This window comes from Balaenoptera borealis (assembly GCF_965194805.1).
Source record: "Balaenoptera borealis genome assembly, chromosome: 12".
NCBI classification, from domain to species: domain Eukaryota; kingdom Metazoa; phylum Chordata; class Mammalia; order Artiodactyla; family Balaenopteridae; genus Balaenoptera; species Balaenoptera borealis.
In genome coordinates, this window is record NC_138869.1 from 6233746 (window position 1) to 6258081 (window position 24336).

At 48.4% G+C, this 24336-nt stretch overlaps 1 protein-coding gene across 4 annotated transcripts in view; it reads right to left on the reverse strand.

Annotated features, from left to right (window-relative positions):
• Positions 1-24336, reverse strand: part of ACAD9 (acyl-CoA dehydrogenase family member 9) — a 69533-nt gene that overhangs the window by 18337 nt on the left and 26860 nt on the right. For all 4 annotated transcript variants that reach the window (XR_014232239.1, XR_014232240.1, XM_082345239.1 and 1 more), the window contains exons 3-11: positions 20799-20900; positions 17133-17239; positions 16316-16416; positions 15513-15591; positions 14385-14559; positions 13770-13843; positions 2290-2365; positions 738-808; positions 364-483 (exon numbers count right to left, since the gene is read on the reverse strand). Coding sequence is in view for 2 of the 4 variants with exons in the window: in XM_082345239.1 (XP_082201365.1) it covers positions 364-483; positions 738-808; positions 2290-2365; positions 13770-13843; positions 14385-14559; positions 15513-15591; positions 16316-16416; positions 17133-17239; positions 20799-20900 (905 nt within the window). In the remaining 2 variants the exon portion in view is untranslated. The remainder of the gene's footprint in view (positions 1-363; positions 484-737; positions 809-2289; positions 2366-13769; positions 13844-14384; positions 14560-15512; positions 15592-16315; positions 16417-17132; positions 17240-20798; positions 20901-24336) is intronic.

The window sequence follows — 24336 nt, forward strand, 5'->3', positions numbered from 1 at the left end:
CCTCAACCAGATATTTCATAAAAGGAAGTTCTGACACCAAAATTTAGGAAGACCAGACTCAGGACAACACAGTCCTTCCCAGGGAAGCCCAGCTGCTTTGTTAGGCGGATACGAAGTTACAGTACCCAGTCTGTATTCTCTTCTTTCGCTATGGTTACCGTCAGCTGGTGACAGCCTGGCACAAACCTTGCGGGGAGACACCGGCCTCCCGTAAGCTGGGCACTGCCCTCTGCTGCTGCTCCTATGCTACTCTGCTCTGCCCAGCTGCATCCCAGGGGTGCCTGGCATGGTGGGTACCTCGTAAATACCTAAGCAGTGACAAACTAAGGAGGAAGACGGCAGGCACGCTGCGTGTGGGGTTACCTTGACCGTGGCGGCCTCGATGGAGCAGTCGGGAAAGCCCGGCTGGTCCAGCATCCCCGCGGTGAGGTAGGCCATGCTTTCCATCACGTAAGCCTTCTGAGCCATCAGGGCAAACTTCTCCTGGAGCGTTCAGAAAAATGCACCATCAAGAAAGAATCTGCCTGTACTGAGACCCAAACCTGCCGAGCAGCAGAGAGGGTAATTCAGACCACGCCCAGTGCCCAAGAGCACCAAGGCCTGGCACTCGTAAAAGGGGCCACGTGCTCATCTTCTCCCCGGACCACCGCCCAGGAGTCGGCAGTACAGACCCCCAAGCACGCTTTCAGTGCCCACGAGGCAGAGTCAGCCCATGCGGTGCTCTGGACCCTCCATACCTGAATCAGTCCAAACTCGCTGAGGTTCCTGTTGAACTGTTTCCTTGTGCAGGCGTACTCGGCGGTCATTTCTGAAGAGGGGCAGAGTTATCAAAGAACAATTTTCCGGCTGTCTTAAAATGATTTCCTCGGTCTATCGTCACCACCCTTCAAACGCTCAGGCAGGAGCTACGAGAAGCGGGTCTGCTGAGACCAACACCCTGAAAGTGAGAGCCCCGCCTTCCAACATCTCCGGGTCCAGGAGTGACTGTCCCCTCTGAGTGGCACCCAGGGTGGGGGACGCAGCAGGATCAGGGGCCAGTCAGACACGTCCGGACCCCACTCTCGCTCTTAACAGCCAAGCCTGGGCCACGTGGCCTCCCCGCTCTCGTCAACACTATCGACCTCAGAGACACGGCAAAGGCCTCGGGACGCCCTGCACGGAGAAGCAGGCTCACACCCGGCACACGGGTCCGTCTGGCAGCAGGAGGGTGACCCGTGGCTTCCGCGCCAGCCCTGCAGGCGCCCACGTGCCCACGTGCCCACGGCGGCCCCTCCCTGCAGCCAGCGCTCTCCCAACGCTCCCCACGGACCTCCACGCGTGACCCACTCGCACAGCGGGCTCGCAGGGCAGGCAGGCTCCCACGTCCCCCCATTTCTGGGCCTTGCGATCTCAGGGGCTCTACATCCTCTGGGGACAGACTGACCACGAGAGCGAAGCCCTTGCACTGAGGAGTTTTCCAGACAAGGCAGCAGAGTCCAGGTGGGCGCAGGGCCCTGGGGGAAGCTTCGCAGAGGAGGGCGAGCCCTGAGCTTGCAGTCGGATGGGGGGTGCGGTCTCGGGCACATCACCCCCCCGCTCTGAGCGGCCGTCCCTTCGTCTATAAACGAACTCTGCCCTGAACTGCGAGGAGCTTCCTGGGCACCCAGTGGGGAGCGGGCCCCGGGTACGCCCGCGCCGCAGCCAGGGCCCTGCGTGTCCCTGTGGCCCCCGCCACAGAGCAGAGATGGCAGTGACGTTCTGTGCCCCGCAAAACCCCTATCAGGCTGCTTTACCTTCACTGGCCAAGGGAAGTCTAGGGTTCAGTGAGCGTACCAGAAGAGAGGGACAGTCGAAAGGCTGAGGGACCAGGGTCCCCACTCTGGCCCCGTGGCTCACCCACTGTGGACCGCCATCCACAGGGAACCGGCGCACAGGCTTCTCCGTGTCCAGCTCACATTCAGGTGCTCGCTCCGCGGCCGGAGCAGCCACCCCCGTCTACCTCCACCAGGAAGTCCTCCGCCTCCCCCATCCCGTGCGTGTTGAAACCGCAACACCGGCCCTTCAGGGGCAGCCTCAGTGCACCCTTCAGTCTAAGTCGAAGCCCTGATCCTAGACTTGGACAGGACAGGCTGTCAGCGGCCTGGCTTGGCGCTGGCCCGCCCGCCCGCCCGCCCAGGGACGGGGCAGAGCCCCTGGGCCGGAGCAGGCAGGGGCAGGCGGGGGCGGCAGGGGCAGGCGGGGGCGGCGGGGGCAGCGGGAGCAGGCGGGGGCAGGCGGGGGCAGGCAAGGTGCCGTCCCTGACTTACGCACCGATCAGCGTCTTGAGCATCCCGGCCACGGCACTGCCCATGCTGAACCGCCCGCTGTTGAGGATGTTCATGGCCACCTGCGGAGAGAGGAGGGCTCAGTGTGGGCCGCTCCCTCCGTGCCCAGCTGGGAGAGCTGAGGGCCCTAGAGGGCTGAAGGGGACAGACCGCAACAGGGCTTCTCTGCTTTTACCAGACAACAGGCAGCATGCGGATGGAATTAATCATCCTGCCAACCCTCCCTGGGCCGGGAGAGAACACAGTCCCACGGCCTCAAAACCAGGTGATCTGTCATGGAGATGCTCTCACAAACATCCCCGCAGGCACCCCACCCCCCACCAAAAAAAAAAAAATGGGACACGCTTATTCCAAAGGAAGTGGCCACTTCCCTCGGCCTCAGGGGAGGGGAGCAGAAACTAAGACTGGCTGGGTACCCACTGCCAACTCCTCACTTTCCCAGCAACGCGTCAGCGTCAGGGTCCTCCTTTCACAGAAGAAGAGCCGGAGGTTCCAGGTGGTGACCAGTCACAGACAGAGCAAGCACCCGCCTGACGTGCACCCTGCACTGAGCCAGCCCCTCGCACGGACGTGACGGGCTCCTCCTCCCCCGGTGCCTACAGTAACGACCCTAGCTCAGGAGTTCTGTCAGCTTCACTCCTCTCTTCCGACCCCCACTTTCTACCTAAAGCCGACGGCAAGCACACACACTGCTTCCCAAGTACCAGACTAGCCGGGCTTGGGGAGGCAGCCCCCTACAGACCTGAAGCGACCCAGAGGCCACAGCCACCCAGGCAGCAGGGGAGGAGGGGCCGCCAGCACGAGGCTCCTAGAGGACGCTGTGACCTGCCCACCTCCGCTCAAGCCTGCGAGGCCCAGGGAGGAGGCCTCAAGGCAGGGCCGGGGTCTGGGGGCAGCAAGCAGCCTGGGACTCAGCTTCACACATGGCACTGCTCGTACTGACTGCTCGCCTGCGTGGCTGGGACTAACCAAACGTGCCTCTGAGTTTGAATTTATGATTACTTGCTCAATAACCTGAAGGGAGACTCTTGAGAACAGATCCTGTGGGGCTGGGGAGACGGGAAACACCTGCTCCAGCCACTGGGCAGGCAACACTGGTCCCGACAGGCGAGGCCGAGGCGGGTGGGCACCTCGGTGGGCATGGCCAGGAGCTGGGGCTCAGCTAGGTCACAGCGCAGTGTGGCCTGTTGTGCCTCCTGCTCTGGCCTGTGGCCTGTAACGTCAGACTCCCTGTGTCTCAGGACATGGAGGGGGGACGAGGAGGGGGGACACCGGTCCTGCTCCACCTGCCAGGACTGAGCAGGAACTGAACTCCCCACCTTTGGTCCCTTTTCCCAGACTGGTTCTCAAAGGCCAGCTCACAGTTTCATGAACAAACTTACTTCACAGCCCCTTCGTGGTCGATTCTCAGCTTCACTTACAACAAGAACAAGAGGAGGAGAGGACTGGACGCCAGGCCCCAGGCCCCAGGAGGGTGGAAGGCCTGGCAGGCTTGGCCTCACCGGAAAGGGCTCGTGAGCCCAGGCGGTCCCTCCTACCCAGGCCTGACCGTGCTGCGTGGTCACCTTCCTGCCGCAGAGCAGTCCCCTCCCACACCTGCACTCCAGGTACGAGACACGGCCGTCCCCGCAGCCCCCGTCGCTGACCGCCTCTGCGCCCCGATGAACCTCCTACCTGACCTCACGCGGCATCGGCGTTCCCCGGGCCTGTGGTCACCCTACCCGCCATCGCTGGGATTGCCCTAGTGTGTCGCGCTTTGCAGTGTTGACGCTGACTGACAGGCAATCGCACTCATCACGAGACAGGGCTTTAGCGATCTGTTTTTCTTCTGCACACTAAAACCATCACTTCTCACCCAACACAATGGAAACAAACGTTTTAATGCAGTCTTGGGAAGGACTGGGCAAAGGCCTCACACACAGTCCAACCGTCCAGCAGGCGACACAGCAACATGGACCAAGAACTTAAAAATGACCACGCCCGGGCTTCCCTGGTGGCGCAGTGGTTGAGAATCTGCCTGCTGATGCAGGGGACACGGGTTCGAGCCCTGGTCTGGGAAGATCCCACATGCTGCGGAGCAACTAAGCCTGTGTGCCACAGCTACTGAGCCTGCGTGTCTGGAGCCTGTGCTGCGCAACAAGAGAGGCCCCGATAGTGAGAGGCCCGCGCACCGCGATGAGGAGTGGCCCCAGCTTGCCGCAACTGGAGAAAGCCCTCGCACAGAAACGAGGACCCAACACAGCCATAAATAAATAAATAAAATTAAAAAAAAAAAAAAAATGACCACACCCTCTGACCCAGAAACCTGACTGGTATTTAAACTCAGGAGATAATGAGAGAAGTGTGCAAGATATGTATAAGGATACATACCATGCAACGCAGTCCCGAGTGGGGAAGAAGGGAAACTGCGCTAAATGCTCGATCCTGGAGACCCAGGGACAGTGAATGTGGCGTCACCACATGAGGAAATGCTGTGTGGTTCTGAACCTCAGCAAATCACATTCCCTAGCATGAAAAGACTATGAGGGCTTGTTGATAAGTGAAAAATGCCAGTTATCACCTCTTACACACACACACACACACACACACACACACACACACGCAGAAATATTTCAGCAATGTAAACTCTTTAAAAAGATGTAGAAAGACAAGCACCAGAAGTGTGAACAGTGGAGATAGCAGAAGCAAGAAGAATGACAATCCTGCAGCCTGTGGAACAAAAACCACATTCACAGAAAGATAGACAAGATGAAAAGGCAGAGGGCTATGTACCAGATGAAGGAACAAGATAAAACCCCAGAAAAACAACTAAATGAAGTGGAGATAGGCAACCTTCCAGAAAAAGAATTCAGAATGATGATAGCGAAGATGATTCACGACCTCGTTAAAAGAATGGAGGCAAAGATCGAGAAGATGCAAGAAACGTTTAACAAAGATCTAGAAGAATTAAAGAACAAACAAACAGAGATGAACAATACAATAATTGAAATGGAAACTACACTAGAAGGAATCAATAGCAGAAAAACTGAGGCAGAAGAACAGATAAGTGACCTGGAAGACAGAATGGTGGAATTCACTGCTGTGGAACAGACTAAAGAAAAAAGAATGAAAAGAAATGAAGACAGCCTAAGAGACCTCTGGGACAACATTAAATGCAACAACATTCGCATTATAGGGGTCCCAGAAGGAGAAGAGAGAGAGAGAAAGGACTACAGAAAATATTTGAAGAGATTATAGTCAAAAACTTCCCTAACATGGGAAAGGAAATAGCCACCCAAGTCCAGGAAGCTCAGAGAGTCGTATACAAGATAAACCCAAGGAGAAACACGCCGAGACACATAGTAATCAAATTGGCAAAGAAAAATTACTGAAAGCAGCAAGGGAAAAATGACAAATAACATACAAGGGAACTCCCATAAGGTTAACAGCTGATTTCTCAGCAGAAACTCTACAGGCCAGAAGGGAGTGGGCATGACATATTTAAAGTGATGAAAGGGAAGAACCTACAACCAAGATTACTCTACCTGGCAAGGATCTCATTCAGATTCAAGGGAGAAATCAAAAGCTTTACAGACAAGCAAAAGCTCAGAGAATTCAGCACCACCAAACCAGCTCTACAACAAATGCTAAAGGAACTTCTCTAAGTGGGAAACACAAGAGAAGAAAAGGACCTACAAAAACAAACCCAAAACAATTAAGAAAATGGTGATGGGAACATACATATCGATAATTACCTTAAACGTGAATGGATTAAATGCTCCAACCAAAAGACACAGGCTCGCTGAATGGATACAAACACAAGACCCATCTATATGCTGTCTACAAGAGACCCACTTCAGACCTAGGGACACATACAGACTGCAAGTGAGGGGATGGAAAAAGATATTCCATGCAAATGGAAATCAAAAGAAAGCTGGAGTAGCAATACTCGTATCAGATAAAATAGACTTTAAAATAAAGAATGTTAGAAAAGGAAAGACACTACATAATGCTCAAGGGATCAATCCAAGAAGAAGATATAACAGTTATATATGCGCCCAACATAGGAGCACCTCAATACATAAGGCAACTGCTAACAGCTATAAAAGAGGAAATCGACAGTAACACAATAATAGTGGGGGACTCCAATGCCTCACTTAACACCAATGGACAGATCATCCAGATAGAAAATTAATAAGGAAACACAAGCTTTAAATGACACAATAGACCAGAGAGATTTAATTGATATTTATAGGCCATTCCATCCAAAAACAGCAGATTACACTTTCTTCTCAAGTGCACACGGAACATTCTCCAGGATAGATCACATCTTTGGTCACAAATCAAGCCTCAGTAAATTTAAGAAAACTGAAATCATATCAAGCATGTTTTCTGACCACAACACTATGAGATCAGAAATAAATTACAGGAAGAAAAACGTAAAACACACAAACACATGGAGGCTAAACAATACGTTACTAAATAACCAAGAGATCACTGAAGAAATCAAAGAAGAAATCAAAAATACCTAGAGACAAATGACAATGAACACACGACGACCCAAAACCTATGGGATGCAGCAAAAGCAGTTCTAAGAGGGAAGTTTATAGCTATACAAGCCTACCTCAAGAAACAAGAAAACTCTCAAATAAACAATCTAACCTTACACCTAAAGGACCTAGAGAAAGAAGAACAAACAAAACCCAAAGTTAGAAGAAGGAAAGAAATCATAAAGATCAGAGCAGAAATAAATAGAAACAAACAAAACAGTTGCAAAGATCAATAAAAGTAAAAGCTGGTTCTTGGAGAAGATAAACAAAATTGATAAACCATTAGCCAGACTCATCAAGAATAAGAGGGAGAGGACTCAAATCAATAAAATTAGAAATGAAAAAGAAGAAGTTACAACAGACACTGCAGAAATACAAAGCATCCTAAGAGACTACTACAAGCAACTCTATGCCAATAAAATGGACAACCTGGAAGAAATGGACAAATTCTTAGAAAGGTATAACCTTCCAAGACTGAACCAGGAAGAAATAAAAAATATGAACAGACCTATCACAAGTAATGAAATTGAAACTGTGATTAAAAATCTTCCAACAAACAAAAGTCCAGGACCAGATGGCTTCACAGGTGAATTCTATCAAACATTTAGAGAAGAGCTAACACCCATCCTTCTCAAACTCTTCCAAAAATTGCAGAGGAAGGAACACTCCCAAACTCATTCTATGAGGCCACCCTGATACCAAAACCAGACAAAGATACTACAAAAAAAGAAAATAACAGTCCAATATCACTGACGAATATAGATGCAAAAATCCTCAACAAAATACTAGCAAACAGAATCCAATAACACATTAAAAGGATCATACACAATGATCAAGTGGGATTTATCCCAGGGATGCAAGAACTCTTCAATATATGCAAATCAATCAATGTGATACACCATATTAACAAACTGAAAAAGAAAAACCATACGATCATCTCAATAGATGCAGAAAAAGCTTTTGACAAAATTTGACACCCATGTATGATAAAAACTCTCCAGAAAGTGGGCACAGAGGGAACCTACATCAACATAATAAAGGCCATATACGACAAACCCACAGCAAACATCATTCTCAATGGTGAAAAACTGAAAGCATTCCCTCTAAGATCAGGAACAAGACAAGGAAGTCCACTCTCACCACTATTATTCAACATAGTTTTGGAAGTCCTAGCCATGGCAATCAGAGAAGAAAAAGAAATAAAAGGAATACAAATTGGAAAAGAAGAAGTAAAACCGTCACTGTTTGCAGATGACATGATACTATACATATAGAATCCTAAAGATGCCACCAGAAAACTACTAGAGCTAATCAATGAATCTGGTAAAGTTGCAGGATACAAAATTAATGCACAGAAATCTCTTGCATTTCTATACACTAATGATGAAAAATCTGAAAGAGAAATTAAGGAAACACTCCCATTTACCACTGCAACAAAAAGAATAAAATACCTAGGAATAAACCTACCTAGGGAGACAAAAGACCTGTATGCAGAAAACTATAAGACACTGATCAAAGAAATTAAAGATGATACCAACAGATGGAGAGATATACCATGTTCTTGGATTGGAAGAATCAATATTGTGAAAATGACTATACTACCCAAAGCAATCTACAGATTCAATGCAATCCCTATCAAATTACCAGTGGCATTTTTTTACAGAACTAGGACAAAAAAAAATCTTAAAATTTGTATGGAGAGACAAAAGACCCCGAGTAGCCAAAGCAGTCTTGAGGGAAAAAAACAGAGCTGGAGGAATCACACTCCCTGACTTCAGACTATACTACAAAGCTACAGTAATCAAGACAGTATGGTACTGGCACAAAAACAGAAATATAGATCAACGGAACAGGATAGAAAGCCCAGAGATAAACCCACACACCTATGGTCAACTAATCTACGACAAAGGAGGCAAGGATATACAATGGAGAAAAGACAGTCTCTTCAATAAGTGGTGCTGGGAAAACTGGACAGCTACATGTAAAAGAATGAAATTAGAACACTCCCTAACACCATACACAAAAATAAACTCAAAATGGATTAAAGACCTAAATGTAAGACCGGACACTATAAAACTCTAAGAGGAAAACGTAGGAAGAACACTCTTTGCCATAAATCTCAGCAAGATCTTTTTTGATCCCCCTCCTAGAGTAATGAAAATAAAAACAAAAATAAACAAATGGGACCTAATGAAAATTCAAAGCTTTTGCAAAGCAAAGGAAACTACAAACAAGATGAAAAGACAACCCTCAGAATGGGAGAAAATATCTGCAAACGAATCAACGGACAAAGGATTAATCTCCAAAATATATAAACAGCCCATGCAACTCAATATTAAAAAAACAAACAACCCAATCCAAAAGTGGGCAGAATACCTAAACAGACATTTCTCCAAAGAAGACATACAGATGGCCAAGAAGCACATGAAAAGCTGCTCAATATCACTAATTATTAGAGAAATGCAAATCAAAACTACAATGAGGTTATCACTTCACACCAGTCAGAATGGGCATCATCAGAAAATCTACAAACAACAAATGCTGGAGAGGGTGTGGAGAAAAGGGAACCCTCTTGCACTGTTGGTGGGAATGTAAATGGATACAGCCACTATGGAGGACAGTATGGAGGTTGCTTAAAAAACTAAAAATAGAATTACCATATGACCCAGCAATCCCACTTTTGGGCATATACCCAGAGAAAACCATAATTCAAAAAGACACATGCACCCCAATGTTCATTGCAGCACTATTTACAATAGCCAGGTCATGGAAGCAACCTAAATGCCCATCGACAGATGAATGGATAAAGAAGTTGTGGTACATATATACAATGGAATATTACTCAGCTATAAAAAGAATGAAACTGGGTCATTTGTAGAGATGTGGACGGATCTAGAGGTTGTCATACAGAGTGAAGTAAGTCAGAAAGAGAAAAAGAAATATCATGTATTAACGCATATATATGGAACCTAGAAAAATGGTACAGACGAACCAGTTTGCAGGACAGAAATTGAGACACAGATGTAGAGAACAAACGTAGGGACACCAAGGGGGGAAAGCGCCAGGGGGTGGGAGGTGGTGGTGTGATGAATTGGGAGATTGGGATTGACATATATACTAATATATACTACTAAAATGGATAACTAATAAGAACCTGGTGTGTAAAAAAATAAAATTCAAAAAAATAAAAAAATAAAAAAATAAAATAGGTAAACAAAAAAGTGTGAACAGTGAATGGCAACTCCCCTGGGATGGGCTTTGGGGGACCCACGTGTTCCCTCATCTGTGTGACATCTGCACACGGATGCCCCTCTTGTGCCCTCCACCTCCCCTACCCTCTGCTCCACACTTCCCGGGCAGCAGTGGCTGGAGCCCTGGCTGACGGCCCTTGGGTGATTCCTGTAACGCCCAGGTGGCCCGGGAGGTCCTGCTTTGATCCCTGTTCACAGCCAAGGTGGGGGCAGCTCCCCGCTGTGAAGACACTTACCCAGGCCACCCAGTAATTAGGGCAGAGCAGCAATATAAAGACAAATAGCCCAATTTCAAGACGGGCAAAGGATTTGGAAAAATATTTCTTCAAAGGAGATAAACAGCCCATGGAAACAACCTTAATGTCCACTGACAGATGAATGGATAAAGAAGATGTGGTACATATATACAATGGAATATTACTCAGCCATAAAAAAGAATGAAATAATGCCATTTGCAGTGACATGGGTGCAACTAGAGATTATCATAAAGTCAGAAAGACTTATTATCTGAAGTAAGTCAGAAAGAGGAAGACAAATACCATCTGATATCACTTATATGTGTAATCTAAAACACGGCACAAATGAACGTATCTATAAAACGGAAACAGACTCACAGACATAGAAAACAGACTTGTGGTTGCTAAGGGGGAGAGGGGAGGGGGAGAAAAGGATTGGGAGTGTGGGACTAGCAGATGTAAACTATTATATATAGAATGGATAAATAACAAGGTCTTACTGTATAGCACAGGGAACTATATTCAGTATCCTGTGACAAACCATAATGAAAAAGAGTATTAAAAGAATGTCTGTATGTGTATTAACCATTACTTTGCTGTACAGCAGACAATGGCACAACATTGTAAATTAACTATACTTCAATAAAATATTGGGTTGGCCAAAAACTGACTTCAGTTTTTAAGTAAAAATAAAAGACACATTTTTCATTTTCAGCAAGAACTTTATTGAACAACATATTCACCGTTTTGTTCCACGACCTTCTGCCATTTTTCAGGCAACTTCATAATTCCATCTTCGCAAAACTTTTTATCTTTTTGAGCAAAGAACTGTTCCAGGTACCTTTTACAGTCTTCCAGGGAATTGAAATTTTTCCCAGTTAAGAGTATTTTGTAAAGACCAAAACAAACGGAAATCCGAAGGTGCAATGCCTGGTGAATATGGCGGATGAATCAGAACTTCCCAGCCAAGCTACTGTAACAGTTTTTGCCTGGTCATCAAAGAAACATGCGGTCTTGTGTTATTCTGATGGAAGATTATGTATTTTCTATTGATTAATTCCAGATGCTTTTCTTCGAGTGCTGCTTTCAGTTGGTCTAACTGGGAACAGTACTTGTTGGATTTAATCATTTGGTTTTCCGGAAGGAGCTCATAATAGAGTACTCCCTTCCAATCCCACCATATATACAACATCACCTTCTTGGGATGAAGACCAGCCTTTGGTGTGGTTGGTGGTGGTCCATTTTGCTTGCCCCACAATCTCTTCCGTTCCACATTATTGTACAGTATCCACTTTTCATTGCGGGTCACAATTTGTTTTGAAAATGGAATGTTTTCATTACGTTCCAGTAGCGAATCACATGTGGAAATATGGCCAAGAAGGTTTTTTTCACTTAACTTACGTGGACCCCAAACATCAAAGTGATTAAGATAACCAAGCTGGTGCAAATGATTTTCAACATTTGATTTGGGTATTTTGAGTAGGTCGGCTATCTCCTGCGTGGTATAACGTTGATTGTTCTCAATTACTGTCTCGATTTGATATCCATCAACTTCAACTGGTCTACCTGACCATGGAGCAGCGTCCAGCAAGAAACCTCCAGCACAAACTTCGCAGACCACTTTTGACAACGTTCGATCAGTCACAGCACCTTCTCCATACACTGCACAAATATTTTTTTGCGTTTCAGTTGCGTTTTTACTTTTCCTGAAATAATGAAGCATAATATGCCCAAAATGTTGCTTTTTTCCTTCCACCTTCAATATTAAAATGGCTACACAAAAATTCACCAGTTTTGATAAGTTTTTTTAAAAATGCATGCTGATATGACAGCTGTCAAAATACAATCTAGCAAAATTGTTTCCAATGAAATTAAAGACAACTAAATGCTACTAGAGCCATCTCACGGAAAACGCCGAACGAACTTTTTGGCCAACCCAATAAAATAAAATAAAAAACCAAAAAAACAAAGGAGATAAATAGCCAATAAGCGCACAAAAAGATGCTCAACACGACTAATCATCAGGGAAATGCAAATCAAACCACAACGAGATACACTTCACACCCACGAGGATGGCTGTAATGTTAAAAATGGACGATCACACATATTGACAAGGATGTGGAGCAACTGGAACCCTAACGCACTGCTGGTGGGAATGTGAAACAGTGCAGCTCTTGTGGAAAAGAGTTTGGCGGTTCCTCAAAAAGCTAAACATACAGTCACCATTTGACCCTCCATTTCTTCCAGGTGTGCACCCAAAGGAATGGAAAACAGCATTCACACAAAAATGTGCACATGAGTGTTCACAGCAGCATTATTCAAATGGCCAAAAATGGAAACAACCCAAATGTCCATCAGCTGATGACAGATGGACAAAACGTGGTCCCTGCACACGATGGAACGTTACTCAGCTATAAGAAGGAGTGACACCTGCTAGACTTGGATAAACCTTGAAAACATTATGCAGCGTGAAAGAAGCCATAGAAGTAGGACCACACATGGATTCCATCTAAATGAAACATTCAAAATAGGCAGATGGGGCTTCCCTGGTGGCGCAGTGGTTACGAATCCGCCTGCCAATGCAGGGGACACGAGTTCAAGCCCTGGTCCGGGAAGATCCCACATACAGTGAAGCAACGAAGCCCGTGTGCCACAACTACTGAGCCTGTGCTCTACAGCCCGCAAGCCACAACTACTGAACCCACGTGCCACAACTACTGAAGCCCGCACGCCTAGAGCCTGTGCTCCTCAACAAGAGAAGCCACCGCAATGAGAAGCCCGTGCACCACAACGAAGAGTAGCCCCCGCTCGCCGCAACGAGAAAAAGCCTGCACACAGCAACAAAGACCCAATGCAGCCAAAAACAAAAATAAAATAAATTTATAAACAAACAAACAAACAAAACAGGCAGATCCACAGAAGCAGAAAGTAAAACAGCGACGGCCGAGGGCTGGGAGAGGGGAAATGAGAAAGTATGGCCTGTCTTGCTGGGGTGATGGCAACGCTCTAGAATTAGACCATGGAGATGGTTGCACAAGCACAGTCAATATACTAAAAACCAACAAAGCATTCATTTGAAAATGGTAAATTTTGTCATGTGAATTACCTGTTATTAAAAAAAATACTCTTACTCTAAGAAAAAAAAATCAGGGTAAGCACTCGGGACCCAGGGCTGTACATCCTGAGCTTCGCAGGACCACTGGGCTGCTCTCTCCACTGGCTGGGGGAGGACTCTTACCCCTACGTGAGGGAGGGTGAGACCGAGCGCTGCTGCACCCCTGCCTCCCAGGGCTGACTTCTCTCCGCTCTGCTGACCTCCCTGCAGAGAGCCTTGCATGGCCGCCCGGCCAGCCCAGCCCAGCCCAGTGCACTGCCAGCAGGGAGGTAATGGGAAGCTGGGCCAACGCACACGAGACTGCAACAAAGGTCAGCACACGCAGGGCAACACACCTTAAAGCCGCCTCCAACTTCTCCGAGGACGTTTCCCACGGGCACCCTGGTGTTCTCAAAGTGGACCTCGCAGGCTGGAACACACGACATCCAGGACCTCAGCTGAGGGGGACGAAGCGCTCTATCCCCGACCTCCACTCAGGGGACGTGGTTCATTCACTCACTCGCTCATTCATTCAGACCCTCCACAGTCCGAGCTAAGGGACCCAAGAGGCTGAGCCTCGTGAGGACGGCAGGGCAGCTCCAGGTGGGCCGAGGGCCACTTACAGGACACCAGCCTCGAGTGAACTGAGTGTCAACCAGGCCTGGGTGGGGAGGAGGGAGAAGGGAGGAAGGAGGAGTCCCAGGCTGGAAAGATGGGGGTCTGCTGTACTGCAACACTGACCCAGGACCCCCCAGCACCACCTCCCTCCAAGGCTGAGCGCCACGAGGTGGCGACAACCTCACCTTGAAGTCATCACTGCCCGATGTGCGGAGAGATTTTGCCAAATGCTCGGGTGGAAACAAAACTACTTAGGTCTCATGTTATCTTGATGTTTGATATCTTTTTAACAAGATAAAATCTCACCTTGTCTCTCTCTCTCATACACACACATGCATGCACGTGCCACTCACTGTTGGAGCCTCGGATGCCTAACTTATCCTCAGGTTTCCCGCTGGTGACTCCACCAAAGTCTCTCTCTACTATGAACGCTGTGACCTTGTCCTTTACTGAGCCATTAGAATCAACAACCTCTGTCTTTGCAAACACAGTAAAAACACTGGCCAGTCCTCCATTGGTGATCCAGACCTGAGGAAAGAAAGCAAAAGGGCTCCAGAGAAAACCAAACTACTACAAACTGGCCACCCCCAGCACCAGCTGCCCATCACAGCTCAGGCCAGGACGGGCTCAACCCAGCACCCCCAGAGCACGGATTTCCCCAGGAGACACAGGTGGCCCTGCACGTGTGTCTGTGTGTGTGTCAAGCAGCTCCGACTCCGCATGGAACAGCCGGGGGTGGGAGGGAGGCAGAAAGGAGTGAGGGAAAGGGGGAGGGGGAGGGGGGAGGGGCGAGGGGAGGGGGAGGGGGAAGGAGGAAGAGAGGGAAGGGAGGGGAAGGAGGGGAGGAAGGGAGGAGGGGAGGGAGGGGACGGGTAGGGAGAGGGGGAACAGACTTCTCAACAAACTGCTCCATATAGAACTTATTTGGATCTTAATTCAAGCAACTTGTTTGTAAAAAAGAAGTATGAGACAATCAGGGAAGTCTGAACGTTAAGCAGATAGTAAGAAATGATCAAGGTTTAAGTGTACGCCGTGACTTTCTCAGGCCCGTCCTGCAGAGATGCACTGAGCTTGTCACGGCTGCCATCCAGAACTGCAGTGTGACGGAGGAAGCAGCACTGAAACCGGGAGACGGGGGTGGACGTTCACGACACTAAACTTTTGTGTTTCAAATTCCGTGTAATAAAAAGTTAAAAGAACGGCCACACGAGAGCAGCTCAGGGAGGTGGGCAGCACTACAGAGGCCTGCAGGCTCAGGAGCCAGGGCACCTTGGTTCCCATCCTGCCACTAAGCGGACGGTATGGTGGCGGGTCACGTAACCTCTCTGAGCCACCGTTTCTTCTTCCAAAAAAGGAGGCGCATCACCCGAGGATGACAGTTAAGGGGTGATGTGCCTGCCCTTTATGAGCCCTGGAGCATGGGAAGTGGTCAGTGCGTGGTGGTGAAGGTCAGGACGGCCACGGAGGCCACGCAGCTGTACCTTGGAGCCGTTGAGGACGTAGTGTTTCTTATCTTCACTTAACGTGGCCCTGGTCCGGATGGAGGCGGCATCGCTCCCACTGCGGGGACAGAAACATGCGGTTGAGGGGTAACGCTGGAGACAGAGAAGAGCGGTTTTCAGGCCCCACGGAAAACAAAGGGCCAGCTAATAGGTATATTCAGCTTTGCGGCCACAGACAATCTGTAGACAGACGAGCATGTTCCAGTAAAACTTCATCTATGAACACAGGTGGCGAGGTGGATTTGGCCAACCCTGCTGTCACATCGGGAGAAAAGGCGGCAGTGACAACGTTGCGAGGTCTAAACACGGAAATGCCGGCTCACACAGGCTCTAAGCTCCCGCAAGGTGAGTGCGGGGGACCCAGGTCCCCACGTGGGGGAAGCAGGACGGAAAGGGGCTGGATAACGGACTTGCCATCACGGCAGCTGTGAGACTCGGGGCTCATCACCCCATCTCACTGAACCTCAGTTCACAGTCTGTAAAGTGGGGACAATACCACCCGCCCTTCATCCTCTAAAAGTCGCTGTGAAGCCTGAATGCATTACTGTATATAAGGAGGTTGCAAAGCACAAAAAAAATGACAGGTGCTGTCAGCCATGTTATCTCACTTGTAAAGGTCACCAGGAAAGAGAAGGAAGGTAAAGATAAGAGAGCATGAAGGGAATGGGTGAGAAAAGCTGTGGACTGGACTCGCGGGAAGTCTTCAGGGAGGGCAGAAGCAGCCGCCCAGCTTCAGTAAGAGCCCCTGGACCCTGAAGCCGTGAGTGGCGCGCAGGGCTGACCTGGCGGGCTCCGTCAGGCAGAAGGCGGCCACGTGCTCCCCGGACGCCAGCCTGGGCAGGTACCTGGCCTTCTGTTCCTCGCTGCCGGCCAAGATGATGCCCTGGCAACACACATGGGCTGCTTTCAGCGGCGGCAAGAGAGAAGTGCGTGAAGCGTGCTTGCAGAACGCGGCCCCTTCTGGAACATGCTTCCTTCACGCAAGAGCTGGCAGCCGCAGTAAAAAATGGGGAGCTGTTGGGGGGTCTGGGGAGCTGGGCTGCCAGGGAGACCCCCAGGCGCACAGGCCAGGGTGGCCGGGCACAGCTCCAGGGAGGGCCTCAGTCTTTCCGGCAGCTCCTCCACTTCCCGGCAGGGTGGCCGGGGCCGGGTGGCTGGAGCCACAGCTGGTGCTTGGGCAGCGCCACGCCCGGGCGCCAAGCCTGCTGTGCACTCGGCCCCCTCGGTTTCTATGCTGAGCAAGAACCGCCCAAGGAATGAGCTGTGGGCCCCTGGCCCTGCCCTGAAAGACGCCAAGCCCAGCGGAGGAGGAGGACCGGTGCCAACAGCAGGGGGAGCACGCTCAGGCCCGAGGGAGCCAATCAAGAGGTGCGGTCACCTCCAGCCTGTGGTGAAGGCAGGCTCTGTGGAGGCAGTGGCATCTGACCTGGGCCTGGAAGGATGGGTCAGAGGCGATGGGGCAGGGGGAGGTTTCAAAAGGAAGGACAGGGCCACCGAAGGGCACTGAGCATGGTACAGCGAGGCTGCAGGACAGCGGGCCTTCCTCCGAGACGCTGAGCCGGCCGCCCCCTCGCCGCCGCGGAAACCCCGACCCCTGACCTTGAGGCCGATGGCCTGGTGTGCTGCCAGCGTCACGGCGATGGAGCTATCCAGGCTGATGATCTCCCCCAGCCGCGCGTACATGGTGTTGGAGAGGCCCAGGCCACCTAGGGCAGAAACAGGCCAGCTTCACTTACGCTCCAGCCCCAAATTCCTCCCAGAAAAGGCAAGTGGCTTTATAAAGTAAAACCAGCTCACCATTTTTTAAAAATCACAACACAGAACGGTACAAAGGAAATAGAAATTACCCATAAACTTATCACTCAGAAAGAGCATTTTTGTGTACATCCTTTCAGAATTCTTCTAGGCATATAAGCGTATACAGGTGTATATTTTAATATAAAAATGTAATACTTAATACAAAAATATATAAACACCTAAACATACATAAAGCTACTTGAAATGCTGTGAATACCTCCTATCACAGATCTTGGGCTTCACAGACGTGAACCCCATTCTGCATCCCACCCCCAGTATCTCGCGGCCTCCAGGAAAGGTCTCTCCACCTGGGATTCTGGCATCCGGGGCTGGGTCCTTCTGCCGCAGGGGCGCCCCGTGTGCTGTAGGACGTGGGGTGGCATTCTTAACCTCTGCCCACTAGATGCCAGCAGTTCCCCCTCCTCCACAGTTCTGACAACATAAATGTCTCTAGATGTTGCCAAATGCCCACCCGGGGTGGGGGGGGGGGTAAGTCACCCTCGGAAGGAGTCAGTGTTCTAGGAGCAAAAAGAGAAAACACTAAAAACGCAGACTCCGCTGAACTGGGGTATTCCGCATTTTATCTTCAACTTCTGGCGGTGGTGGGGCGGCCTCGTGTGCACCTGACAAGTGACTATCCGAGGCCTAAGGTCAGGCGCGGCGGCCCAACTGCAGGGGGCGCCTTCCACACAGGGGAGGGCCGAGTCTCTGCAGGCGTGCGCAGCGTCCCGTGCGCTCAGCGGGGACCCAGGGAAGGCCAGGGCCCTGCGGCACCCATCACCATGCCGCTTTCAGTCAAAACGCTCGTGCTCCTACTTGTTTCACATACTGAAGTCAGTGTTGCTTGTTAAAAAAAAAAAAAACTGTCATTTTTTTCCCCATGAAAGTATCAGAAAAATCATGGGGGGAGGACAATCAATGGGGACAGATGACAGGTGGGTGGAGACTGCTTGACGGGCAAGGGGCTGAGGGGCAGCAAAGACCCGGGGGGACCCAGGGAACTGGGGGCGGAAACCAGGCTGCCGGTGGAAGGCCTCTTTTCCAGGATGGCGGTTTCCAACCAGCCTTCAGAACACTCCAGGCCTGGGAACAATTCCCGAAAATGTTTTGGGCATGAACATAAGGTTGCTATCGCCTTAATTTCCCCAGGAAGGATTTAAAAAAAGGAAAGACAATGAAATAGTCCCACATGTGACCACTGTTATCTCATGAAAGAAAAGAGCATTTTCACACCCAAGAAGGGGACATAAAACAGGAATAAGGGATGGATTTGTGCAATCACATACAGACACACACATACACCACCCCCCCCCCCCACACGTGCTGGCATAAAACACAGAGAGATGCAAAAAGACATATTCCAATTTCACAGGAAAACTGTCTGGAGGAAAACTTAACTGCTGCTTCTCATCAGTCAAGAAGTAGTTTCTTAACGATTCTGAAGGGGAAACAGATACTATCACCAGCCTGGCTCTGTCTGCCAGCTTTCCTCTACTATGTGTTTTCTCCAAGCACGTATTTTTCTCGGCTCATGACACCAACCACCGCTCTGTGGCTCAGCCCCACCTGGTCTCTATTCTAACATTCGACGTGGCCCCCACCTTCCGGCAGACAGTTCCCCGGGGCCTGGCCTCGAGGTCTGGGGAGAGCTCAGTCCCGGTCCCCAGAGGCTGCAGGTGTAGCTCCCCCCAGAGGCCTGTGTGGCATCCCGCCACCAGGGGGAGCAGCAATTAGCTCATGTTTTCTGCACAGACTCTAACTTCTTTCCTACATTTGGAAATGCAGTGAGAGGGATTTCACAGGATGACAAGGAGGAGACATCCTTTAACAGCTTAATACACTGTAACAGACACACATATAAACGAAGATTTAACCTGATTAAAATATGCCTCTAAATTAAGAAAATGAGGCATCAAACTCGTTTGTTGTAAATGTTCACATTCTGTCTCAGACTGGAGCAGCCGCAGGCTAGGTCCCAGTGGGACTTTCCGCACAGGCAGCGAGGGCCCCCCACCTCGGCTGTGGGGTGGCGTGTGCGGGGGCGCAGGGCTCACTTCAGCCCCGCAGATAAACCCGGCGGAGGCAGAACGTCAAGGACCGCTCCCGCGTCCGGGCCCCGCCGTGCAGGCCTAACCCACGGCCTGGCTGGGAGAACGTGCTCGGATGTCACACACCACCTACTGCTCTCGGGTCCAAACCCCTGACCCTGTGCTGATGAGGCCGGAAGCCGCCTCAGCCTGGGCTCGGTGGGAGGGCTCAGAGAGCAGGGGGTGCAGGGTCAAGGCCACACGTCTTCGTCCAAAGATCCCGAGAGTGAAAATACAGGGACGTGCGTCCGTGCCAGCGCTCGCGAGGGGTTCTGTTGTGTCCCTGCTCCTCCCTCACACACTCCGCGCCTGTCCCCTTACTCCCACAGAACTGAGAGGACCACCCCTAGATCAGGCAGGAGACACACAAGCTGCACGACGGGCTCAGTCTAACAGGGCACAGCCACCGGGCGGGGATCCTGGGGGGAAGGCAGGGCCTCTCACTGTAAACCTCCAACAGCAACGGGCACGGCCCAGAGGACAACGGGCCTGCTCGAAGGCTCCCGAGGCCAGAGCCCCAGCCCCGAGGCGGCCCACGCCCCACAGCCGTGCGCCCACCCCTTTGGCCGCTGGGCCCTGGCCCCTGGGCGCGCACCGCGTGGCCTTCCCTACACACAAAAGCACTTGCGGGCCTGCGGCAGCTCCTCTGCCAGAGACACCACAGGGCTCCACAGTGGAGACCACGCTGCACCGGCCCGAGCTGGCCGGAGATGATACCCACCCCTCCTCCCCAACCCAAGGGACCCAGAAAGCACAGACATCCTGCAGGGTCCCTCCCCACCTCCGAGGAGGAAGGCACAGAACTGGATAGCTCGTCCTGCTGAAAAGCGTCTTAGGCCGCACACTCACCAGCCAGCCACCCTGGATTTAACCCACAAAGGGAGGTTTTACAGCCTGACCTTGGACTTCATGCATTTTCAAAGGCCACCTTTCTGGAACAGAACCCTTTTTTGGACAAATACAGAGGGTTTTCTTAAAAGCCAAACTGGTGGGCTTCCCTGGTGGCGCAGTGGTTGAGAATCTGCCTGCCAATGCAGGGGACACGGGTTCGAGCCCTGGTCTGGGAGGATCCCACATGCCATGGAGCAACTAGGCCCGTGAGCCACAACTACTGAGCCTGCGCGTCTGGAGCCTGTGCTCTGCAACAAGAGAGGCCGCAATAGTGAGAGGCCCGCGCACCGCGATGGAGAGTGGCCCCCACTTGCTGCAACTAGAGAAAGCCCTTGCACATAAACGAAGACCCAACACAGCCAAAAATAAATAAATAAATAAATAATAAAGATAAAGGAATTCCTTTAAGAATAAATAAATAAATAAATAGATTAAAAAAAAAAAAAAAAAAAAAAGCCAAACTGGTTGGGTGGTGGTTTCCTTTACTTACCGTATTCTTCTGGGACTTGCATCCCAAAAAGCCCCAGGCTCTTCAGTTTCTCTAAAGTTTCATTTGGGATTTTTCCCTCCCGGTCGATTTTTTGAGAGTCCACTGCCAAGAGGAAATATTTTGATTAAACAAAATATAACCTGTGTTTACACAAACAGAAGTAAACAGAACAATTGTTTTATGTTATACAATCCCAGTGTCAGAAACTTCAGAACTGGAAATTGTCTAGCCATGGTCATTCAGCATGTGTTCAATTTTACCTCATTCGCCCAGCAAGAATTGCATTTCAGAAAATTACCACTACCAGGTAATGTTCTGTTTCTTGATCTGGGTGTATTCATTGCATAAAACTGCAGAAACTATACACTTATGAGACCTAAACTTTTCTGCAGGCATTTATTACTAAACTTGAACTTTTGTTTTATCACCTGTACCTTCTAGAAAATTAGACAATAAACACGCAACTGCCAGCACTGCCCTAAAACGTTTGGCTACGTAGCCAGACTCCAGGCAGCTTCTGGACCCAGCTCCACCAGTGTTCAGAACCACACCCTTTCCCCAGAGTCCACAGGTTCTTGAGAACAGGTCAGTCTGTTTACCACCAACACACACAATCATCACAGCAAAACTCAACCATCACTGCGTTAGGTGTGCAACTGCACACTTTTATATGAATCAAGTAAAAGTGCTTTCATCAACTGCCAACAAATTAAACTTCATCACTATTATAAATCATAAAAACCACCATAATCACGCTTATAAATTTTTATACATATGGGTCACTAATGAGAAATACAGGTTCCCCAAATGGAGTCCAAACCCTTCATTTTTTACTTTTACAATTTTATTGACATATATAATTGGCACACAATAAACTGCACATATTTAGAATAATTTTTTGAGTTCTGACATCTGTTCACCCATGAAACCATTCCCACAATCAACAAAAGCATTTCCTTTTCCACCGAAATTTCCTCATGTCCCTCTGTGATCAATCCTTCCCTCCACCTCCATCTCCAAGCAACCACTAATCTTTTCGGCTATAGATTGGTTTGCATTTTTGAGTTTTTATATAAATGGAATCACAAGGCATTTTTTTTGATCTGGCCTAATTTGGCCTAATGATTTTGAAATTCATCCATATTGTTGCAGGTATAAATACTTCATTCCTTTTTATTGTTCAGTACCTACTGTATGGGTATAAAATTGTTCATCTATTCACCCCTTGAAGGACATTTGGTTGGTTCCTAGTTTTTGGCTCTTAGAAATAAAGATCCTGTGAACATTCATATTCAAGTTTTGGTGCAACTACATGTTTTCATTTCACTTTGGAGCACAGTTGCTGGGCTGTATGGTAGGGTATGTTCAACTCTGAAGAAACTGCCAGGATCTGGGAAGACTTCCTTCCCGCAAGATGGAGATACAGGGACTGGATTTATCTCGCTGCCTTAGAATACAGGGTATTAGATACAAGGAGGAAGAGTCATGTGTTACTAGTAGCAAAGAATCAGCCCGAGACCACGCATTCTCAACAGGGCAACATCACCCCCAAGGGGGTGAAAACGGTTCTGGAGGAAGGGGAGCAAAAAAAATTTTTTTTTATGTATAAATCACAGCAACACGTATAATACATAAACAGATAATAATACAGTTGTGGCATTAAAATTTCACAGAGGGATATGATTAGGGTAAAAAGATGTCTAAAAAGGCTGTGGGGGAAGAGAGAGCAGTAAAAAAAGTTGAAAAACACTGCCCTACAGGCTTCTCTGCTCCTCCTAACAACACTTAAAAGCAAGTCTCGAATGGATCAAACTATTCCAAGTAACTTAATTGTGCCCTGGAACAAAGCTTAAGACCATACTACACACACACACACACACACACACACACACACACACACACACACACCCAGCACCAATAATGTAAAATACACAATGACTGGCATCCAATAGAAAACTACCAGGCACACGAAGAAGCAGGAAAATATGAGTGATAATAAGAAGAAAAATCAATCAACTGAACATGACCTGGAAATAACAAAGATGACAGTGGACAAGGGTATTACATGAGTTATTAAAGGCGCTTCCCTGGTGGCACAGTGGTTGAGAATCCACCTGCCAATGCAGGGGACACGGGTTCGAGCCCTGGTCTGGGAAGATCCCACATGCCACGGAGCAACTAAGCCTGTGTGCCACAACTACTGAGCCTGCATGCCACAACTACTGAAGCCCGCGCGCCTAGAGCCTGTGCTCCACAGCAAGAGAAGCCACGACAATGAGAAGCCCACGCACCGCAACGAAGAGTAGCCCCCACTCACTGCAACTAGAGAAAGCCCACGCGCAGCAACAAAGACTCAACACAGCCAAAAATAAATAAATAAATAAATTTATTTTAAAAAGTTATTATAACCAAATTCCAAATGCTCAAAAATGTAGAACAAAATATGAGCATATTAAGGACAGACATGGAAAAATAAAAAGACACAAATCAAATTTCCAGAGATGAAACAATGTTTAAGATGAAAAACACTGGATCAGATTAACAGTAGACCAAATACCGGGGAAAAGAAGATTAGTGAACATGAGACATAATAATAAAAGCTATACAAAATAAAAAAGACAAGAAAACAACAACAGAGCATCAGTGAGTTGTGGGACAACCTCAAGCAAATATATATATCTATATCTTTATATATCTATATCTTTTTTATAGATGTGTATGCTTTATATATATATATAAAATCTCCAAAGGAGAGCAGGGAGGAAGGAGTGTGGGAATGTGGTATGGTTGGTGATAAAACAATGTTTAAAGAAATAATGACCAACATTTACCAAAGTTGATAAACACTATGAACACACAGATCCAAGAAGTTCAAAGAACCCTGAGAAAAATGTGAAGAAAACTACACTAGTATCAATTTCTCTAAAACTACTTAAAAGCAGCCAGATACGAAGAAACACACATGAAAAAAAACAAAGATAATATGGTAGCAGACGACTCATCAGAAACAATGTTAAATCAGAAGAGACTGCTAAAAGAAAAATGTTGTCAACACAGAACTCTTTTCTGATGAAACAGACTTTCCAGGTACATAAATGCTGTAGATACTCACCCCTGCAAAGCTGCACCACAAGAAACGTGAAAAGAAGTCCTTCCCACAGAAGAATGATGGTACCAAGAGGAAGTCAATAAATAAAATGGTAAATTTTATTCCATGTACATTTTATGACAGAAAGAAAGAAAGAAAGAAAGAAAGAAAGGAAGGAAGGAAGGAAGGAAGGAAATAAAGTATTGTAGGGTTTATAAAGAATGTAGAAATAACATGTATGAAACAGAACATGGGCTGGGAAAGCAGATATGTAAGGTTCTTACACCATACATGAAGTGGTATAATATTAGCTGAAAGCAGATTTTGATTAGACATAGTATATGTTTACATACTATAAATTCTAAAGCAACCACTTAGAAAACAAAACAGGCATAACTAATAAACCAACAAAAAAGATAAAATGGAATCATAAAAAATACTCCACTAATC